This window comes from Vidua chalybeata, chromosome 2, assembly GCF_026979565.1.
Source record: "Vidua chalybeata isolate OUT-0048 chromosome 2, bVidCha1 merged haplotype, whole genome shotgun sequence".
Classification (NCBI taxonomy): domain Eukaryota; kingdom Metazoa; phylum Chordata; class Aves; order Passeriformes; family Viduidae; genus Vidua; species Vidua chalybeata.
The window spans coordinates 10,241,839-10,262,522 of NC_071531.1; the positions used below are offsets into that span (position 1 = coordinate 10,241,839).

Genomic DNA, 20,684 nt, shown 5'->3' on the forward strand with positions numbered 1-20,684 from the left:
TTGTACTCTTACATGCATGCATGTCACCATCTACACAGGTGTGCAGGAGTCCCATCTTGCCCTTATCATTTAGGGGGTTTTGCCCATATGAAAACATAAATTGGTATAGCACAGAACGCCTGTGCTTGGCTGATGTCAAAACTGTTCTTTATTCCCTACTGTAGTCAGTGCTGAGTCTTTTTGTAGATGCCTTTTTGTGATGACTTTACTTTCTGCTGTTCTTTTGGGGACAATTTACTAGTTTCAGAGTTATTTTTTTCTTGTGGCAGCTTGCTCCTGCCCATCATTTTTCATGGATGAGGGGCCACTTCCATAAGATTTAGTGGAAGTGCATCTGCTGCATGATAGAGGGACAGAGACGTCGGCAATGAAATCCACAAGGAAATCTCTTTTGCCATCATTGGTGATTCATAAAGTGCAAAAGCTTGCTCCCATCCCAGCTCAGAGGAGTCCTGGGGGAGACAGAGCCAAGAGCAGGCTGTATGAAATGCAGTGACTCTGTTTGCTAAGCCAGCTGCTCTTCAGATCCTGGCAGGAAATTAGCCTTTGGCAGATGTATTATGTAGCTTGAATATTTTAGATATGTGCAAAAAGTCCATTCCTATGTCTGTGGAGAAGAAAAGTATTGATATCCCTTCCCTGATACAGAAGGAAATAGTTACCTTAGCTGGGCAAGGAGGCTGCAAAGCCGTAAGAATTGAAGTTTCACTGTCGAACAGCCATACTCCTAAATAATGGAGACATCCAAACATTAATGTAGTAAATGTTGTTGTACTGCATTCCACCATAAATATTCTACAGTTAATGTGTGTATTTTACTAAAGTCAGACCTAAGAATGACTCCGGACTTCTATGTTTTTCTTAAGATATTATGGTGTTTCAGTATTGCAAATTCAAATATATAAAGGTTCAGGTGCAAAAAATCTCCACAGTTTCAGGTAGTAAATGCTACTTAGCAAGTTGGATTTGAGACTGTCCAACAAGGAACTGGAAATAAAAATCCTTGAAAGAAGTTTTGGTTACCCAAGAAGAAGTACCTGGAAAATCAGAATCAAAGATAAACACAAGGAACAGATGCAAGGGAAAATGTCAGATATCCTAGACAATTAAATTTGTTCTCTTGGCATTCTCAGAAACCCCATTCTCATATGTTTGTTTTGTTTTAGTGACCTTTTCCAGGCATACTTTGTTAGGCTTGGGTATTTGAGAGCTGAATCACTGTCAGAGGTGGTGATGATAATGTTGCCCTCTCTGCCCTCAGGGGTGATGGGTCGCCATCACAGGAGGTCAAGGAGTACTGCTGCCCTGCATCCTTTCACAGAGCTCTCAAAGAAAGATGTTGATTTGATATATGAATAATATCCAAATTTCTCCAGCTTTCAGTATTTTCTAGTTTATGAAGTCAATAACTGCTGACTAAAATCTCAAGGTCAGATAAAATGTTTAGATTTCTAAAAATAACCCCTTTGCCTTTGGCTAGTATTTAGCTAAAGATGAATTTATAATTTTTTTCAATCAATTAAAACTGAGCTATAATGCATTTGCATTGCCTGTTGCAAAGTAGTCCAAAAGATAATTAATCTCTACTTGGACAAAAGCCTGTAAAGTTAACCCTCTAATATTGGTGTCTTTTTTTTTTTTTTTTTTTTTTTTTTTTCCATGAAAAATCTTTTACAGAAAGCAAAAAGAGTTAAAAAAGGGGGGAGGTTATATATTTGGAGATATTTTGAAGTGGCTTAGACACTATTGTCAAAAAGTGTCTATTACACAGAATAGGAATTATATTTTATTATGATTTTATTATATTATTCTGTATTATATTATTATACAGAATTTAAGTTTCAAAACTTCACGAATCCCTGAAAAATTATCCCATTCTACTTGTGACATAAATGAACTTGGTTCAAGAGTATGGTTTCCTTCACTAAAGAAAACAGAGCCAAAGTGATAAATGAGAGGAGTTTCCAGAACTCTTCCATTCATTTCTAGGCACGTGACACTGGGTTATGCAAATACTTCTTCTGAGGATCTTAAAAACCCAAGACACAATTTGTAGGTTTGGCAAATGATGGCAGAGTGTCCAGACTAATGGCAGGGACATGTGGTCAGTGGTTTGAGTAATTGGAGTGAATTTCCTCCTTTCCCCCAGGTCACATAATTTGTCTTTGTATGAGGAACCAAGAGTTCTGTCTCTTCTCCTTTGGTTATCACTGTGCTTCCTGTGTGTGCTTGTCCTCCTGTGGCCAGTGTCAGAGCTTCATTTGCATAATATATGCCAATTGCATAAAAATGAATGGAAAAAATAGTTGACAGAAAGTTTGATATGTTTATTTAAGGACTCTATACATAGTGCTTATATTTTCTACCATGACCTGGGAACTTGAATCTTTCAGGAGAGAGATGGACATTTCTCATATTTTCCTGGACACAGCATATGCTGGGCAGGGAAGGGTTGACTTCCACAAGCTTTTATGTCATATCATTTTTATATTTTAAGACGATAAGTTTTAGCATATTTTATGACGTGGTTTTGGGGGTTTTTAAATTATTTTTTTTCTGCTCACTACAGTTACACACATGATAATTACACACCTGGTGTTACAGACGGAGCAGAATTATTTTCAGTATATTTTAATGCTTTAATGATTCCTTTGAGTTCTCAGTAGTTATTCTCATGTTAATTATACCTAGCATTATAGAAAGAGTAGTATTAATTAAGATTCTGTAAGAGATTTTGGAACTCTGCAGAGAGTTAATTTACTTTTTAAATTTGGAAAATATTTAAATTGTTCTGGGTAATCATGCAAGATGTTATTGACCTACAAAAATGAGAAATAATTCATACAGTCATCTGTAACTTATTTGGATTAAACTTCATAATATTTCAATAGTAATTTAGTTATATATTAAAATATGTTTCTAAAATACATACTATTTTATTATTCTCTAAATATATTTTCTTTGTAAATTTAATTTCTCCAAAATTGTTTTACTGACAGTGTTGAAAAGAATCTTTGAGATATCATTAGAAAGCCTGCTGTTTAACCATTTCTGTATGCACAAATGAATAGCAGTTATAGGTAGGCTGAGGAAATGCATGAATTTAATTAAAAAGTTCTCTTCCAAGTTTCTGTGTCTCCTCATTTATGAAGTCTTCCAGGAGCTGCTTCTTGTTAAACTGAAGATGTTTTTAAACATCACATTTTAAAAGTTATTTTAAGAGAATTTCTTCAAAGGTGTTCATATTCATTTCATATGGGTGCAACAATCTATTTAAAAAATAGTATTTCCAAATTTATGTGTATAAGGTTCTTTTACTAAATGCACTCTTAGACACCTACTTGAGCTTTCTTTTCAGCTTAAGGAACCTTTTTGAACTCATGCAGCATCTACCTTTGCTGTGGAAATAAACAGGGTGATGGGGAAGCCCAGTGGGATCAGCCAGCCCGGGAAACTGCAACCAGGGCCAAGTGTTGTGTTTCCTTATGCATCATGTAGGATTTGGGGGAACATATCCTCTTGTATGTGTGCATCTGCTGCAGGAAAGCGAGGGATTTGATTTATGGGACCCTGTGTTGGTCAGGATCTCTAGGAGATACATAGTATGTTTTATTTTTGGTATCAAACTTGACTGTGGGCCCTCGTTGCATCTTTGAACTTCTAAATTACACCTAAATTATGCAACTAATTTAGTTTAAAATCAATGAAGGAACTTCATGGTGTTAATTACAAGACAGCATTGATAGGCTGTCAGATCTAAAATGAATTGACTTTCCACCAGTATTTCTACTGACCTAAAATTATATTTAAATTTAGACTCCTACTATATCTTGTAATTTTAGCATCTGACCTTTACTAGGCCTTACTAGCTGGCCTGAACATTGGTGGGCAATTTTTGTGTACAGAAAGGTGAATCAAGAACATGAAGTACAAAACATAATGAGAAGCCTGTATTAAATCTGCAGTTAACTCTTCTTCTTAATATCCATGTATGGGTGTCTGCTGCATGTGGCCTTACATATGCATTTTACAGTTATTTTGTTTTCAAATAAAACAGTAATATAAGCAATCAAATTTTATATGGGTTTGATACTGTAGAATGCTGTGAATACCTGTGTTTTGGTGGGAGTGGTCAATTTTTTCTTTTACCATGAAAATAAGCAAATCTATTCTTCCACAAGAATAAATTAATATTAATGTTATTAATGTTATTAATGTTAAATTGATATTTTCTTTCTGAAATATTATGCTTCAAATAGCTCTTAATTTCTATGTCTTTTATGTGTCTATGAAATACTGATATATGTAATTTGTTAGCTCTGTTGTGTTCTGACTCTCAGTTTTTGTATTTGACTTTGATTCCCTTCCTGGTGGTTTATGGTACTTACCTCTTCCATTGCAAACTGGGGGGAAGTCAGGGCAATAAAATAGGTTAAAAAGTCTCAAGAAATCAGAAGACATCCCTGAGATTAATTACTGTCTTGTTTGAAATCCCTCTGTTGAAATACTCACCTTTCCTGTCATGCTGCAGGCCATCCAGCGAGAAAAGCCTGAGAAGTACAGAAAACTGCAAGATGCCAGCAGATCAGCTGAGGCCCTGGTGGAACAGATGGTGAATGGTAATTACATGGGAGTTGCTTTAGATAATCTTCTTAGGGATTTGATCAACGAACAGGTTCATATTTATCACAAGAATTATATTAGCACATATTGTCTAAATGGAATGGTAAAGTGGTATTGCCTTATATATCTTTTATTATTTCTGAATGTTAAATCTGTTAATTAGAGAAGAGAAAAAAAGTATTACCACTTTAGTACCATGGAGAGAAATGTGTTAGAAACTCACTGTAATGAATTGTATATTAACAATCTGTTCTGTGCAGAGGCTTAAGTTGTAATGTTATTTTCTGAGTTCTCTAAGCTTTGAAGTACATTAACACATCTGAGTTAGACAGCTCTAGAGGCATTACTTTAACCAATTGGGGAAAAAATGCTTCCTGACTTTTAATACACAATGTATGTTTTGTAATATACATATTTCTGTAATGTTCTGTATCACAGAAAATATAACATTTTATTGAGATTTGGAAGAAATTTTAGGCACTTGGTTTTCTGAATATAATAATTGCCAATATTTATACAAGTCTTGAACAAAGAAAAATAGGTGCAAGGGTTTTGTCTTTTTTTTTTTTTTTTAAAGAAATGATTACATTATGCCACTCTTTTGAACTTTTAAATAAGGGAAAAACAAAACCCAAGGAAAAGTTAATGAAAGTAAAACTGTAACTCATGCCATTGTTCTTAATATTAAGGAATATCTTGCCTTGCAATCAAATAATAAAAATGGGCCAACATCTGTCATACTGATATGATTACCAGAAATACAGATGCTGAATAAACTGATATTTGGAACATATATTTTCTCTTTAATTGTTACAACGAATAACCAATAATTAATTTGCTAAAAATAAAATGCTTTATGTCTGAGGTACTAATTGGCCAAGCTAAAGAAATTTGATGGAATCCTACGATTATTTTGCTTAAATATGAAGGTGTAATATTTTAAAAAAGACCATATTTAATGTGTAGGACATATTTAATTATCATTACTGTAACAATGTCTACAATGAGTCCCTTCCCAGAGTCTGTGAATGTACTAGAAAGCAGTCTGGTAACATCTGGATCCTGTTTGGAATAATTTGGGCACTTTTCCATGGTTGATGATATTAAAACTTCAGGCTTTTATTTTTTCTTCCTGGGAGAATTGACTGGACATGACTTTTAGGGGAGCATCTGAAATTTGCATGCTGACTCGTTGAGGTTCCTATTTTGGGCAGAATCTATCTAGGGCATATTTAGCCCTGCCCCACTCTTCCATTGGACAAATGCAGACCTGCACCTCAAGAATTCCAGTTTAGTTTCTTTGGATTATGTACTACTTTATGATGACTTAATTTTTGTGTTAGTTGCCAAACTCTCTACTATCTTAAATAATGCTTACCCTGCTCTGTAGTGTCTACCATGTCATGTATCAAGTAGACTAAATTCTGTCTTAATTATTCTCATAGAGTTTTAACTCAAGATTCTGTTTGTCTCTCCTTCAGTCCATGGATTCATCCTTATTCATAGTTTACATTTGGCTAGATGTGCATGTAAATATTTCCAGTATTGCTCAAATCACACCTCTTTTTTTAGGAAGCACATCCTCCAATTAGGTGGCAGGCACAGGGTAGACTAACTAAGCCAGCATGATTTTGTCAGCTTCTTCAACTTTTTCAGCTGCTCTGAGGTCTGTGTCATGCATTATATTCTGGTAGCCTTGACAGAAAAAACATCCTAGCGTGGCTGACAGATTAATTGGCTGTGAAAATGAAGATCTCTTATTGTCATGCTTTTAGGGAGGAATCAATCCCTTTGAAAAGAGAAAGAATTCCTCTGGACTTGAAACCTTGAGAATTTATCAGACTTTTAACTGCTCCTCTAATGCAAAGGCAAATTGAAGAATAGTCTTTGGAATGGTCAATTAATGCAGTAATTACCAGCAGTAGAGAGTAGAATAAATAATTAACATTAGTTTGTGAGAACTATGAGACAATTTTAACAAAGAATTGTCAAATGGAAAATATTGTGATATGCTCAAAATTACTCCTTGAGGGTAGGGGAAGTTAACTGTCATTGTAAAGCCATTGTAATTTTGTATACAACATACTCTCCATTTGACTTTTCTTCCAGTCATTATGATCTAATTGCAGTTAATGGTTGCAATTTAGTTCAACTGAAACTGAACTAAATGTTAAGTAAAAATATTAACTTTAAAAATTAATTTCAAACTATAGTAGAATTATGCAGCTTTATATTTTCCACAGTAATTCAACTAAGTTTCTATAGTGTTTGTGTCTTGTGTAAATTAATTAATTTTTTGTTGTTGTTGTATTCACTAAGAACAAGAAGAAAAATTTGCTGAATCTCAAAAATAACATTTTTGGAGCAGCCTAACTGTTTCTTCATACCTTCCTGTTCCAGTGCTGGAACTCTTTTCCATAAAATGGGAAGGAACTGGAATTAATTCTTGTGCCTGTATGGATTTTTGGGAGACCTGCAGTTTAACATCTAGTGGAGGGAAGATGTACTATGCTATTTTAATGAGAAACCTTTCTAACTACCACAATTTACAGATTAAAAATAATGATGCTCGCATTGTTATTCTTTAGGGAAACGAGTCAGTGATTGAATTGATGATTGTCATGCATTTGAAGTATAATCTCTAATTAAAAGATCATACAAGGCAAGGAGATTTAAAGCATAGATCGGTTCACAAGTCAAGTGATGACAATTTTAATTGTATTGTTAATTTTTACTTATTGTATGTCAATTAGATCTGGACTAATAATGATTAGATTCCTTAGATTGCAATTATGCTGGCACTGAATATGCTGGCTTTACTTAATATTTAAAATATTCTTTCTGTTTGCTCATAAACAAGATTCTGAATGTAACAGATGAAGAGCATAAAAAGGTGAGACCTCTGGTGGATTATAAGAGCAAGTTTAGAATAGCTGTGAACTCCATTATTGAATCATTTATATATATTTTCTTGCATTTTTTTTTCTGTGATAGGTAGGAGAGAGAATAAGTTAAAAAAAAAAAAAAAAAAAAAAAAAAAGCAGGATTCTGGAGAGAATTGGATTGGTTTATTTAGGGTTTAATTTATTTGTCCTTAGCAGAGGCAAATATTTTGAGGAAACATATTTACACAGGACGCTCTTCTAGCTTTATGTAAATGCTGTCAGAGGAAGATATTGCCCTGGCAAGATGTGCCCTCTCCCACAGCATAGCTGTTCCTGTGTTTGTAGGCAGGGTGTCTGAACATTATCATTTGAAGGGCTTTTCCCATCACAAGGGAAATCATTGATGCTTTTTGGTGGATACTTCTTTACCCAACCACCCACATGGGCTGTGCTCTGCCTCTCCTTGCCCATGCATTCAAAGACTGATGATTGCAATCAGTGAAAACTTAGATATTCTATTTACCAGTGTTTCTAGGAAAAAAAAAATCTGTATTGTTTTTCTTTACTAAATTATATTATAAAATCAAATAAAAAATTTGTTGATGCATAAGTGAGGTACTTTAGCAGTTGGAGTGGACACTTGGCTATTACAGGAGTTTAGAATAAAATAAATAGGCTACCTAAATGAATAATCAGAGAATTTTGACAGGAAGCATTAAAGTGAATACAAATAAATTTGTTGCAATAAAACATGTAATTTTGAATTGCCACCATTCTGTGGAAGAAATACATTATCTTGTAAGTTACACAAGAGTCGAAAGCTACATAAACCAGATAATATTACATTATTCTATCACAGAACTGTGCAAATGACAGATGCACTTAACAAAATATATTTCATATTAAGTGGCAGTTCCAGAGCACTTGCATGTATGGTGCTGCACAATTAAAAATATTCAGGCACAATTTATTATGTGCATTATACAAGGTAATAAAATTAACGGATGCACTTCAGATAATTATCTGTTTCCTCTAGGTACAGTATATTTATACAATGATTATACCAGAAGCTTTTAGTATGTGAAACATGAAAAGATTATGAACCAACCACTAATCATAAAGTAATGTTTTGCCAGAAAATGGATTTTATATTGTTTCTTTACCTGCTTGTACACTTTTGATATGTCTTGGTAAAGTTGCTTACGTTAGTCAAGAAATCAGTAGTTATCACAGAAGAAAGTTTCAAATAGGACAAGGAATAATGGAGTTTATTAAGGAGTAATAAATTAAAATGCAGGAAGTTCTACCTCAACTATAGGAAGAATTTTTTTTTTTAGGGGTAGCAGAGCACTGGAACCCTGTGTTGCCCAGGGAAGTCATGAAGGCTCCCTCCCTGGAGACATTCCAAACCCCACCTGGATATTTTTTGTGTGAACTGCTCTGGGTGACCCTGCCTTGTCATGGGGCTTGGTCTGGGTAATCTCCAGAAGTCCCTTCCAATCCTAGCAATTCCATTCCATGTGAAATTATTGATTTTCTCCAATTTGTCAGACTTGCCCAAATGATCTCAAGTGCAAGTAACCGTAATTTTATTACATCCTTCTGGAAATGACATGCTGGCATCTGATGGACAATCTTGATTTACCTGAATGGACTGAAAAATAAGAGTTTTAAAAACACATGTTATGGAAATGTTATCTTCCTTACAGTAGGATATTCTGCCTAATGAAGGTGCATCTGTGCAATATTTTACCAAACATGACTGCATAACCCAGTTTTGTAATGTCCATTTCAGGAACATGAAGAGCAAAAGCATTTCTTTCTCTATGTATTTATGGAATCACATTTAGACTTGAAGGTTAGATGTTAAATAAGAGAGTTAAAGAAAAATTGAATAGTGGCTATTTTCACATATTTAAATGTGTCATGCGAAGAGGGACCTATGAGCAAAATAAGAAAGGAGGATCTAGTGAATCTAGATTTTCATCTGAAATACAGTCCTCTGAATCCTAGAAGAAAGTATTGCAGTGAAAAGTATTATTATATGTGTAGAATCCATGACTGCACTTCTGGTAATCATAATCTTGCCTAAGGGTACTTGTGAGACAGTGGCAGCTGAAAAGAAGGGAAAGGAGGAATAAATAAAGTGATCTTTTTATATCTAGTCTGCCAAACTCACAAGCAATGTCTTCCAGGTTCAGAGATAATAATGAACACAATGGCAAAGATAATCTGCTCTCTGTTATGAATTTACAACATTTTTATACCCAATTCACAACAGAGACAATTGTTAAATTGTTTAATTATTTAATTTAATTATAGCATAATTAAAGTCTTATTGTCTATACGTATGTTTGTTCTTGCTGTTGTTAAGACTATCTGTGTGCCTGGTTGTCTGTGATTGCTGTTATTCAGATGTGCTGTGCCATTCAGGTTTATTCTGCCTCTTCACATGCTCATATGACATTACACTACTAGAAAATGTAGTTACACCACTACATCTCTAGATGCGCACACACACACACTCACAGAAGACAAGATCACTTTTGAATTTTATTAAGATGTGTCAAAATCCTTTTTTACCTCTTCATACTTCAAAGTTCATTTTATATCCTTGTTCAGTCCTTAAAACATTCTCTTCAGTTTTCTGAGTATAATGTGGATGTGGAGCTGCTCCAACCACCACCATTACCATTATCTCTCAGTAGTGCTGGGCTTTTATTTGTTTTATTTTTCCAATAGTTTTGCTTTTTGAAATGCTGTACAATTTGTTTGGCTGGGGCGCCATCCCAAAAGCAAAAGCATATCCAGAGAACTGCTATCAGGTTACTGCACAGTCTGTTTCCAAGTAGGCTGTTTCCAAGCAACTCTGAATGAAATAGCCCTGAGCTGGATCCAGAACAGGATTTGCCAGAGCACTATGATGCTCCACAACAGACATGATCCCCGATTATCATTTAGTGTGGCTTACCATATAGCATGCATTATAGCAATTCCTTACAATATTTTATTATAAAAAAATTCTAGTACTTTTTATTACTTTTTATTACAGCATTTACCTCTAATCAGGACTCTATTTCCTGTGTTCTACCTTCCAAAATTGCCATGAACTTTACTATATTTTAATCCTGATAAAGAAAATTTCCTGAAGATTTGGAGTGCAGATTGCAAACCAGAAAACCCATATTCAGTAGTGTATCAAAGATTGCAGAAGTGGAGCACAGAAGGCTTTTGTCTCATTTGCTTTTAAACTTGCTTTAATGAAAAGTACTCTATTTTTTTTTTATTTTGATAAAAACATAGCTTCTGTTAAACTGGTTGGTTATTGTATGAGTCTATGATGATGTTATTAAAAGTATTCTTAAGCGTATAGCATTGGTTAATGATTTGAGAATTTTACTCATTTTGAAATCAATGTTGGCCCTGTTGCCATGTATATCATTACATGTCATTACAATTTAAAAAATGTTAGGAGCTGCATTTAAACTTCCATTGAAAAATAAATGGGATGGTTAAGTTATTATTTTGAAGTCATCCTGAATTCAAATTACACAGTGATTATGAATTATGTTAAGACAGATTTTCTTGTCTTTCGTATGTATTGCTTTACTTTCTTCACAGAAAGTTAAGAAAATTCCTTTTACCTTTTAATCATTCTAAATAATTATCTTATCCATAATAACTAAAGTCAGTTTTATTTTATGAACTTTATTGTAAGCATGATTATTGAACAACAGACAGGAATAGGCAAACTACATAAGAGAAACCAATCACTTTGAAAATAACCATAGAGAAGCATCAGCTATGGTTTCTTGACTCTCTTCTTACTGTCTCCTTATGGTCATTGTTGGACATTCAGGACTGGTATAGATGGAGGTTTGATCTGGTACTTTGTTTATTCCTTAGTGTTTATGATATTTCTAAAATAATGTACAATGCAAAATATATGGGTTGGATTATCAGAAACCTCTAAATAACTGTGGCATATAGTTCCTATTAATTGTAATCAGTCTTTTTATAGAAGAAAAGCCAGCAGCAGTCTTGTACATTAAAATCTAATTACAGTTCAGCCATAGTTGTCAAAATCCAGCTGTCAGGCACTTTTTTATTTCCTACAGAAGTTTTAATTAACTTTATGAATTGTATCTCTACTTTCTGCTTTATTCCCATTCTTGTACTTTAATGTAGTTTATAATTCATTCCTATAGCAACAAAAGTACCCAGGCAGCAACTTTAAATATTTTTATATGCTTTCCCCACTAATGTGTAACATCTGTAGATTCATAACTGTTATTTGGTGATAAATCATTAACTGGATTTATGAGCTCACAAATAGAGAAACTGAATTGTTAAACTCTCCTACTTTTTTTTTCCCTTTTCTTTGTAACTTAGTTAGCTTTAAGCATCTTCTCTTGTTTTTCTAGAGGGTCTGAATCCTGACAACATTAGACAAGCCTCAGAGCAGCTGAAGAGCCGCTGGATTGAGTTCTGTCAGTTGCTGAGTGAAAGACTGGCATGGCTGGAGTACCAAAATAACATCATTGACTTCTACTCCCAGCTGCAGCAACTGGAGCAGACAGCAATTGCTGCAGAAAACTGGCTGAAAACACAACCCACACCAGCAACAGATCCTGCTACAGTAAAAACTCAGTTAGAACGATGCAAGGTTAGAGTTAAAAAACTTGTTCAAGTTTTTTATTATATTGTGCTTCATAGGTGTTCCAACAGTGGGACAGATTATGACCTACAATATTTCACTATAAAAATAGTAAATGGACTCCTTGCATTTACAAAGTAATTATGGAAAATATTTGATCAAGAAAAGGAAAGACTAGTAAAGAAATAAAGAGGCAATAGAACCCAGGATATGGGTCTTTAAAAATCTTCCCCAAATATTTTGTTATTAGGATACTTAGACACTTAGTGGGATCTGTGGGCCTAAAGTCTTTTTCATATTTCTTTTTCATGTAAAAATCTCTGTCTTTGGTTCCTCTTTATGAAAATGTTGCTCATCACCTCTGTTAACGATATGTGCCTGAACATTGTCTTCAAGTCCAAAATTCTGCCATTGCAGGTCACTTTACTTCTTACATACCCCGTGTTCTGATTCAGTGTGGGTTATGTAGTCAAATGGGGAATATTCTTCTGTCACAATATGAGAGAATCACAGGAGTTTTACAAAAACTGTCACATCATTTCACTTATAATTCTGCCTAATTGTTTTTATTTGTGTGCTGCACCACCATAGAAATTTGCTTCTCTGTCTTACTGTAGACAGCTCTGCGGGTAGAGAGCTCACGGGCTAATATTGATTAACAGCAATATATTGAGGTGTTGTATTGCATTATAAATTGCATGACATACTTGTGGAAGTTTGACTTTAGGACATCTCTGACTCCAGAAGCTCTCAACCAGAAAATATTGAAACCCAAATTGAGATCTGTGCTATTACTTCAATTTTCAGGTATTTCCAAGCTGGCATTGTGCCTACAGAGGTCTCTGTTCTCGTGCAGAAAACTGCTGTTCATAGCAGAGAAATTCATGCTTTTAACTGTACATTTGGCTTACTTTGCTCATTTCTTTTATATTCTGTAGTTGCACATGTCACAATGTATACAAGGTATAATAGCACAACCCCATTGCCCTCTACAGCTTCCTGAGAAGGGCAGTGAAGAGACAGGTGCTGATCTCTTCTCCCTGGTTTCCATGCACAGGGTGCATGGGAGTGGTTGAAAGCTGTGCCAGGGGAGATTTAGACTGGAACTGAGAGGGTGCTTGAAGAGTGTAACAAAAAGGCTGGAGAGGTGGTGACAGCCCCCAGCCTGTCAGTCTGTAGGAGTCATTTGGAAAATGTCCTTATCAATGTGCTTTGATTTGTCAGGCCATTGGGATAGATGTTCCCTGAAAGTCTCTTCCAGCTGCTCTGTTCTATCCTAATCTTAACCTCAGCCTCTAATGTGTTACTGTGAGGCTGCTAGAAATCACTGGGCATCTTCATTTCTCCTTTTCTACTTCATTTTATTTAGTCTGTACATAATCTAACAGACCTGGGTCCAGGATTATGGTACATGTGGTGTTTTTATCTTCCTGTCTTCACATGAGAAGGATGTTCCTTAGGATTGAAAATTTAATGTACAGTTGTTCTTATTTTCTTTGAGCAAAATGTCATGTGAAAGTGACTTTAAGGTTGCTTTAAGCAGCCATTTCAATCAATAATTTTATTGAGAGTAGAGGTATTGATTTGTGAGGAAAGGTTTAAAATATTGAATTAATTTGTATTGTAACTGATGTATTTGGAAGCAAAAAAGTTGTGTAATGTGTACTGAAACAGTAATGATTTCATGGCACTAGTGGTTTCATTTCTTGTGTAGCTGTATGTTGATTTTTTTTTTGTTTTGTTTGAACTTGCAGGATGAAATCATTCGAATGTCAACCCTGCAGCCTCAGATTGAACGGCTAAAGGCTCAAAGTCAAGCACTCAAAGAGAAAGAACAAGCACCAGTGTTTCTGGATGCTGACCTTGCTGCTTTTACCGGCCATTTCAAACAAATATTTGCTGACATGCATGCCAGAGAAAAGCAGCTACAGACCAGTAAGTGTTCTTGACAAGAAGTCAATTTGCCTGACTAGCACACATAGAATAGGTGTTTATATTTATCTTTCCCAGTTTTGTATTTGCTTTTGTGATACTTAACCAGTAGTGCAATTCAGGTGCTCTTTTTTGCAGTTGAATTAGTATTTCAAAAATTATCAGTTCATTCCATATTTTATCTTAAGAAATCAAGGGAAGGTACACTATTCAGAAGCAAAGCTTCCACTCAGTGTAGTTCTGCCATCAAAGTTCCTCTTGTTAGTATGTTTATGGACAGATTCAGTGATATTTTTTGGCACCATAAAACTGTCTTTGTTTATTTGGATTATAAGGCAAGGCAGTCCATCTCAGTCAGTAGAGAGGAAGGACAGCTTAATAACAGGAGTGAATCTGCTCTAGATTTTTACAGAATAGAAATTAAACTCCATAAATCTCATCAAAGAGAGTAGCTACCTTAGCATATCTAGTTTTTCATAATGTGACCAACTCCGCCTTATTTGCAAGACAGAACACATAACTGCCAGTTGTAACATTGTGTGATATTTTTAGTAAAATGAATTTTTCAAAAGGGACAAAATGCTATACCAAAAGACAAAGTTAACTATTCCTAATTAATGATATGTAGCATATCAGTAATTACTGTACACTTTCTGTATTAACTTATGAAATTAATAAAGTATCAGACAAAAATAAATACCAATTTAACTCTTCTTAACAACAAAGATATTATTTGCCCCTTAAACTACTGGTATCTCTAAATTATTGTACTGATTTGAAATTTGACATAGTTCTAGCTCTTTTTAGTGTTTTTTTCTAATATTCCTCCTAAATTCTTTCGCAGAGAGTCTTGGATATTGTTTTTTTAATACTGCATTACTGCACTGCTGTAATTATTTTACATGTATTGTCCACAAATGCAAACTGAAGAGGTGATGATGCATGGGGGAACCGAAGAAATAAAATGCAAGTGTCCCATAGCAAATGATGAAAGAATGAATTGTAGAAATTTAACATTAAGGAGTATAAAGTTTCTTCATTATTCTAAATTCAAGATGAACAATGGGCAAGATGGAAAATTTTATATGCTGAAATCAGTTGCCATTCTTCCAACAAAAACATAGTATAAATATTGGCTTCTTTATGATTTCTTCTCTGTCTAAACTTCCATAATTATTTGGTTTGGCTCGTCAAATTTTACTGTAGTGAGAGGCCATGAATTAACCAGTTAATTGGTCCAGTAAGGTAAATACTGTTCAGTGCCTGACTTGTAATGCCATGGGCTTTAATAAAGTTCTTCCTGGGTATTCCTTCCCCAGCCTGGGCTTCAGTCAGCTCCTCCAGTGCCCTGGCCAGCTGCAGGAACAGCTATCCTGAGGTGGAAGCATTGACAAGGCTGGGGAGATTCTCCTATAGTGCAAGAGAACAGAAGTCTTTTAATCAATATTGCATGGAGCCCTGGACAGTTGTTACTACTTTTCTTGTGTTGTATAGAAGGGCCATATCTGCTGTCTTAATTCTGGCCTCACTTTAATAACATTGAAATTTTGTTAGAGTATTTTAGATCTTTCCATATTTTATTTACATAAATTATTTGTAATTAATTATTTCCTACAGATGGAAAAGTCTCCTGAGGACTGAATGATATATTGCAGATCAGTTATAATATTTGCAGTTATAATATTTGCAGTTATAATATTTGGTCTTTTTTTTTTCTTTCCTGTACATAAACCCTACATGTTTTTAAAAAGATTTTTCTTTTTTGATTCATGATTAAGGTTTATTTTTGTGTTAAAAAGATATTTATTTTTGACCATCATAAAAGGTTTGTTTATCTTGTGAGCATTTTTTTGTTAATCTTCCATTGCTTCATTATCTTTTCTGATCGATAAGGATATTTAGCTGTTCTGTTTTTCAAGGAAATTTTCCCCTCATAAACAGTTTTCTCTAATTCTGGGGATTGTCTGCCTCAAATATTTTTTGTTTGATTAGGTTTTGATTGTGGTTTTTTGAAAGTGATGGCAGCTTGGTTTTGTTAATTTTTTTTTTTTTTTAACATTCAGGAGTGCTTAATAGTTTCTCTCTGCTGAAGATTTGTCAATAAAATAATACTAAAGACTAACTCAGATTTTCTTACATTTTTTTCTCAATGACTTGATTAGCATTTCCAGTTATAAAACCTAATTTAAATTCTGAAACCTATTTGATTGGGTTTTTTTCATTATTTTGTGGGGTTGGTTATGAAAGGGATACAATCTCATAAAATATTGAGAAATACGACCCCATTTTTCTCTCTTTATAGACTGTATGTTTATCCATATGTCATTTTGAACGTGATGTATCCAGCATTCCAGCTCTTCCTTCTCCCCAAACACATTTAGAGTAATGTCTAGAATATTGTGATATAAAAAAAAATAAAGGTCAGACTGAGCTTAAAACTGTTCAGTAATCTACACAAGGGAGTAAAACAGACAATCCTTTCAATGATTCAAGTATGAATAACCTGATTTTCCAAGGAGGTTCTTAGATTTTGTAATGCCCTGGTGAAAAATGAGGTTTTGTACTTTATATTTACTTGTCTTGAAATTAGCTGCTGCTACATCAGAGAGATTTCAAGGCAGCAGCATGGTCAGCCTCCCATTCCCCCTGAGCCCAGGGAGAGCTGACAGTGTCAGGTAAGTGAATACTCCCTGGTTCAAACTTCCTCCTGGGTGGCAGCTCATTCATTCCAGCACTCCTCTAGTTCTGTGACTTAACTGAATTCCATTAAGGTGCTTCTGCTTTTCAGTCTCGCTGCATTGAGCTGTTATCCAGTCGTGGCCTTGATGGAGATACATGTTCTCACTGAGATACATGTTCTTCTGAGGGAAATTGGAAAATCTTTGGAGTTTTAGCAAGTAACTAAAAAAAAAGGCTTTTGTCACAGGTAAAATTAAAAGTAGCAAGATGGAGGTGGGAAAGAAAAAGTAATTTTAATTTCCATTTTTTGTCTGCTTCATAAATTTATGCACTGTGCTTTTCTTTCAAGTTCTGATTCTACCTTTACAGAATTAGTAATTCCCAAAGGTGAAGTCATCATTGTCATCATTGCTGTTGTTATTATTAATGATAAATTATTCATCTGCATTCAAATGATGTTTCTCCTGTTTATTTCAGGAAGTTCTTTAGAAAGCCTTTGCCTTCTGCATCTTGTCAAGATTCTTTAGACTTTTTATTTACCCATGCCATGCTTAAAATTATTTTGCATGCACATTTTTATTCTCTCTAATCCATAAGTACAGTATCTTAGAGTGTTGGATTGCAGAGAGCTCATGCAATTCAAACTTGGCATAACTGTAAAAGATAATAAACTATAGTAACTGTAACAGTATGATGAACATTTAGAGTTTTAGTCTGTAATTCTTCTACTTTGGTTAAAACTTTGAACTGCTAACTTATTTTGATGCTTTAAGTGCATTGGAAATGGGTTTTAAGTGGCAGTGAAATTGTAACGATACATAAAATAATCTTTCACAAATCATTGTATACTTGAGGAAGGAAAAATTAAATCAAGTATCTTGAAAACTTCATAAGTTTTCTTTAAGACCTGAACTATGATTTAGTAGTAAAAATATTCATTGCTGTTTGATTTTGAGGGATGAAGTTTGCTTCACCTTCTTTAAATGTGTCTTTCGAGCTGAAGATACAGTTCAGATGTGTGTGAGAATTTATTGTTTTAATAAGTAGCATGCAAGCAATTTCTTTTCTTTTTTTCACCTCATCCATTTCCTCAGGTAATTATTTTTTATTTCAATCAAGATCAGAAGGACAAAGCAGCCTGTGAAATGAATGTGTATGAGATAATGTCCTCTACTCTGTAGGTGATTTTGTCCTTTTCCTCAGTGGTAAAAATGAATATTTTTATGGATGAAAAACAAACCCACCTAAAAAATAATCATGTCTTTAAGATATACTTACTGTTACAAAAGATCCTATAGAACTGGAAAAGGGCTTCCCTGGAAGTGTTCAAAGCCAGGTTGGATGGGGCTTGAGCAACCTGATCTAGTGGAAGGTGTCCCTGCCAATGATGGGGTTTTGGGGTTTGGTGGGGATGATCTTCAAGGTTCCTTCCAACCCAAACCACATTGTGATTCTATTATTCACTTCTGTTTTTTTTCAAGAGCTTTATAACAAAGAGAATTGGAAGACTTAAATCATTTGCATAGCATTGATGAAGTTTTACACAAGATTCCTTATGAGACTTTCTGGTTAAAAATTTAGAAGGGAATCTTTTATGAATAAAGACCTATTAATGAATTGGTTCAAGTATTTGTATTACAACATAAGTAAAACAAACTTGTGAAAACATCAACCTGGTTTTACTACTAAGGAGGTTTTTATTGGAAATTCATGAAGTTCAATCTTGTTAATTTATTTCAGGGAATAAGTCTTTATAAAATAGTCCCATAGATTATATTTATTGCCTTTCACGATGGTGTGATGAACAGTGGGATTTGTAATGACTGCAGGAGCAACACATTGCAACATATCCAGTGTGATTTGATAGTTGTTGAGATAATTGTATTCTCATTCCATTTCTGATTTGGGAAACTATTTATGACTGAAAAACCTGGTCACAAAAAACATGGAAGCAGTGAGCAAAAACAAGCAAGTATTTTACTTACTTGAAAAGTTATTTTCACATGTTTACATAGTTCTATTTATTAGACATAAATCCTAACTATTTGAACATTCTGTTTCCACATGTATAGACTTTCTCTAAAAGAAATATGCAAGTGCAAATGTATTTGCCTGTCAGTTCTCAGGGCTTACAATGTCAGTCACACCAAAATGCATTCCCTACAAGTGGAAGAGATTAATGCAAAAACATTTTTCCATTCTGGGATGGGAACTGCATTCTGATATTTTACAATAACACATTTGTGATTTCCCTCTGTGATATTTTGTTACAGTTCTGCCATGGACCTAGTTTTGCTATATCTAAGATAGGCCCATATTGAGGACATACTAGATCTTTTTCTCTGCCAATTCTTTTTTTTTTTTTTTTTCTTTTAGATAATACAGCAGAATCCATTTTAATGAACTTTGCTTATTGTGGGGATGTACTTTAGTCCATAAATATTAGTATCACAAAGCAAATTTTAAGATAAAAAGAAACACGTCTTTAATGTGGATTTATGTTATTAGCATGGGGAATTTAGAGATTCATATTGCCCACAGAGAGGCCATAAATGATTTAGATTATTTAGACAGTTATAACTGGGTAATGTGAATCCCACTGTGGGAACGTCACTGAATTCTCACTATTTCCATCATGTGTTGCTAAAATAATAAAGGATCTTCAGTACCATCCTAAAAGTTAACCTGTTTCCTTGTGGATGAAAATGGTGACACATTGTCTACCTTAAAGAATTAAAAAGTGTTTCATTATTGATAATCTGTAGTAATCTGGAAAAGTGAAACGGGAAAACTAAGGTTACACTCTACTTAAAGATGCTTTCTAAAGTTAATATTTAATAACCAAATTGTAAAGACTCTAGTTTGATTAAATCAACATTTGCCATCCCATTTGATGGGATTTGCCTTAGTAGATGGGCTAATCCAATTAGCCCATCCAATAGTAGAAAACATAACTCATTACAATTGAATAAAATATTTTGCAGTGTGTGCATGGTTTTAAAATTTTTATTATTATTGGTAAAGTTGCAGGATTAGAGTTTGGTGCAATTTAATGGCATTTGCTATAGCAGTCTTCATCTGTTCTGAGGTACTCTTCAGTACTACCAAAACCAGCAGTTCTTTTACTTAAGTGCATGAATTGATACATTAGTCATAAGATTTGCTTTTCATTTAAAGGGAAAAATGACGTAGAGAAGTCAGACATTACATCACAACACTAAAGTCCATTTCATATTTCTAAATAAAACTGCAGTTAAGAGTTGTATAATTCTTTTACATATGTGAGCTGCTGAAATTATATCTCCATTCATTTGGAGTGAAGAGTTTAAATGTATGTTCTATTGTAAAGTAGGTATTGCTTAGATAAAATGAGTCAAAGACAATACAAATTTCATGAAGGAAAGAAAATATTTAAAATATTACTGAATGAGATGGAAAATGTTTGGGTTTGTATTTCCAAGAATATATTACTATTGATTTCTGTGTACAAAAATACCTCACAAGGGAAGAAATTCTTGTCTTTCCTGGTACCAAGTCCTATCTTTTGTAAATCCCCAGATATATGTGATAAATCACATCAGGCAAGTCTTTTATAAGGAAAGTATGCTATACAATGTGCATTCTTCACAAGAGAGGTTGTCCTGATTTTGGGAAGTTGTTATGATATCTGACTGTAAATATAAGTTTGTTTCACATGACATTCTGTTGATCAACTAAAAAATTAGATTAAAATCTGAAGTACATTCTGCCAAGCGCTACTGTATGATACAAGCAAGCTTGCACTTAAAAATTTTAACTGTGTTATTTGTCAAAACTACTTTTTAGACAGCTTTATTATTTTTATGTACATTTCTTTGTGGAACACCAGAGAATATTGAGGAGGATACAGGAGATACAAATGGGTGTAA

The 20,684-nt window shown here is 34.1% G+C and overlaps 1 protein-coding gene across 1 annotated transcript in view; it reads left to right on the forward strand.

Annotated features, from left to right (window-relative positions):
• The first annotated feature begins 4,522 nt into the window (after positions 1-4,522).
• LOC128783063 (dystrophin-like) overlaps positions 4,523-20,684 on the forward strand; it is a 74,597-nt gene continuing 58,435 nt past the window's right edge. The window contains exons 1-3 of the mRNA XM_053933674.1: positions 4,523-4,619; positions 11,933-12,174; positions 13,920-14,100. Coding sequence (XP_053789649.1) covers positions 4,523-4,619; positions 11,933-12,174; positions 13,920-14,100 — 520 coding nt within the window. The remainder of the gene's footprint in view (positions 4,620-11,932; positions 12,175-13,919; positions 14,101-20,684) is intronic.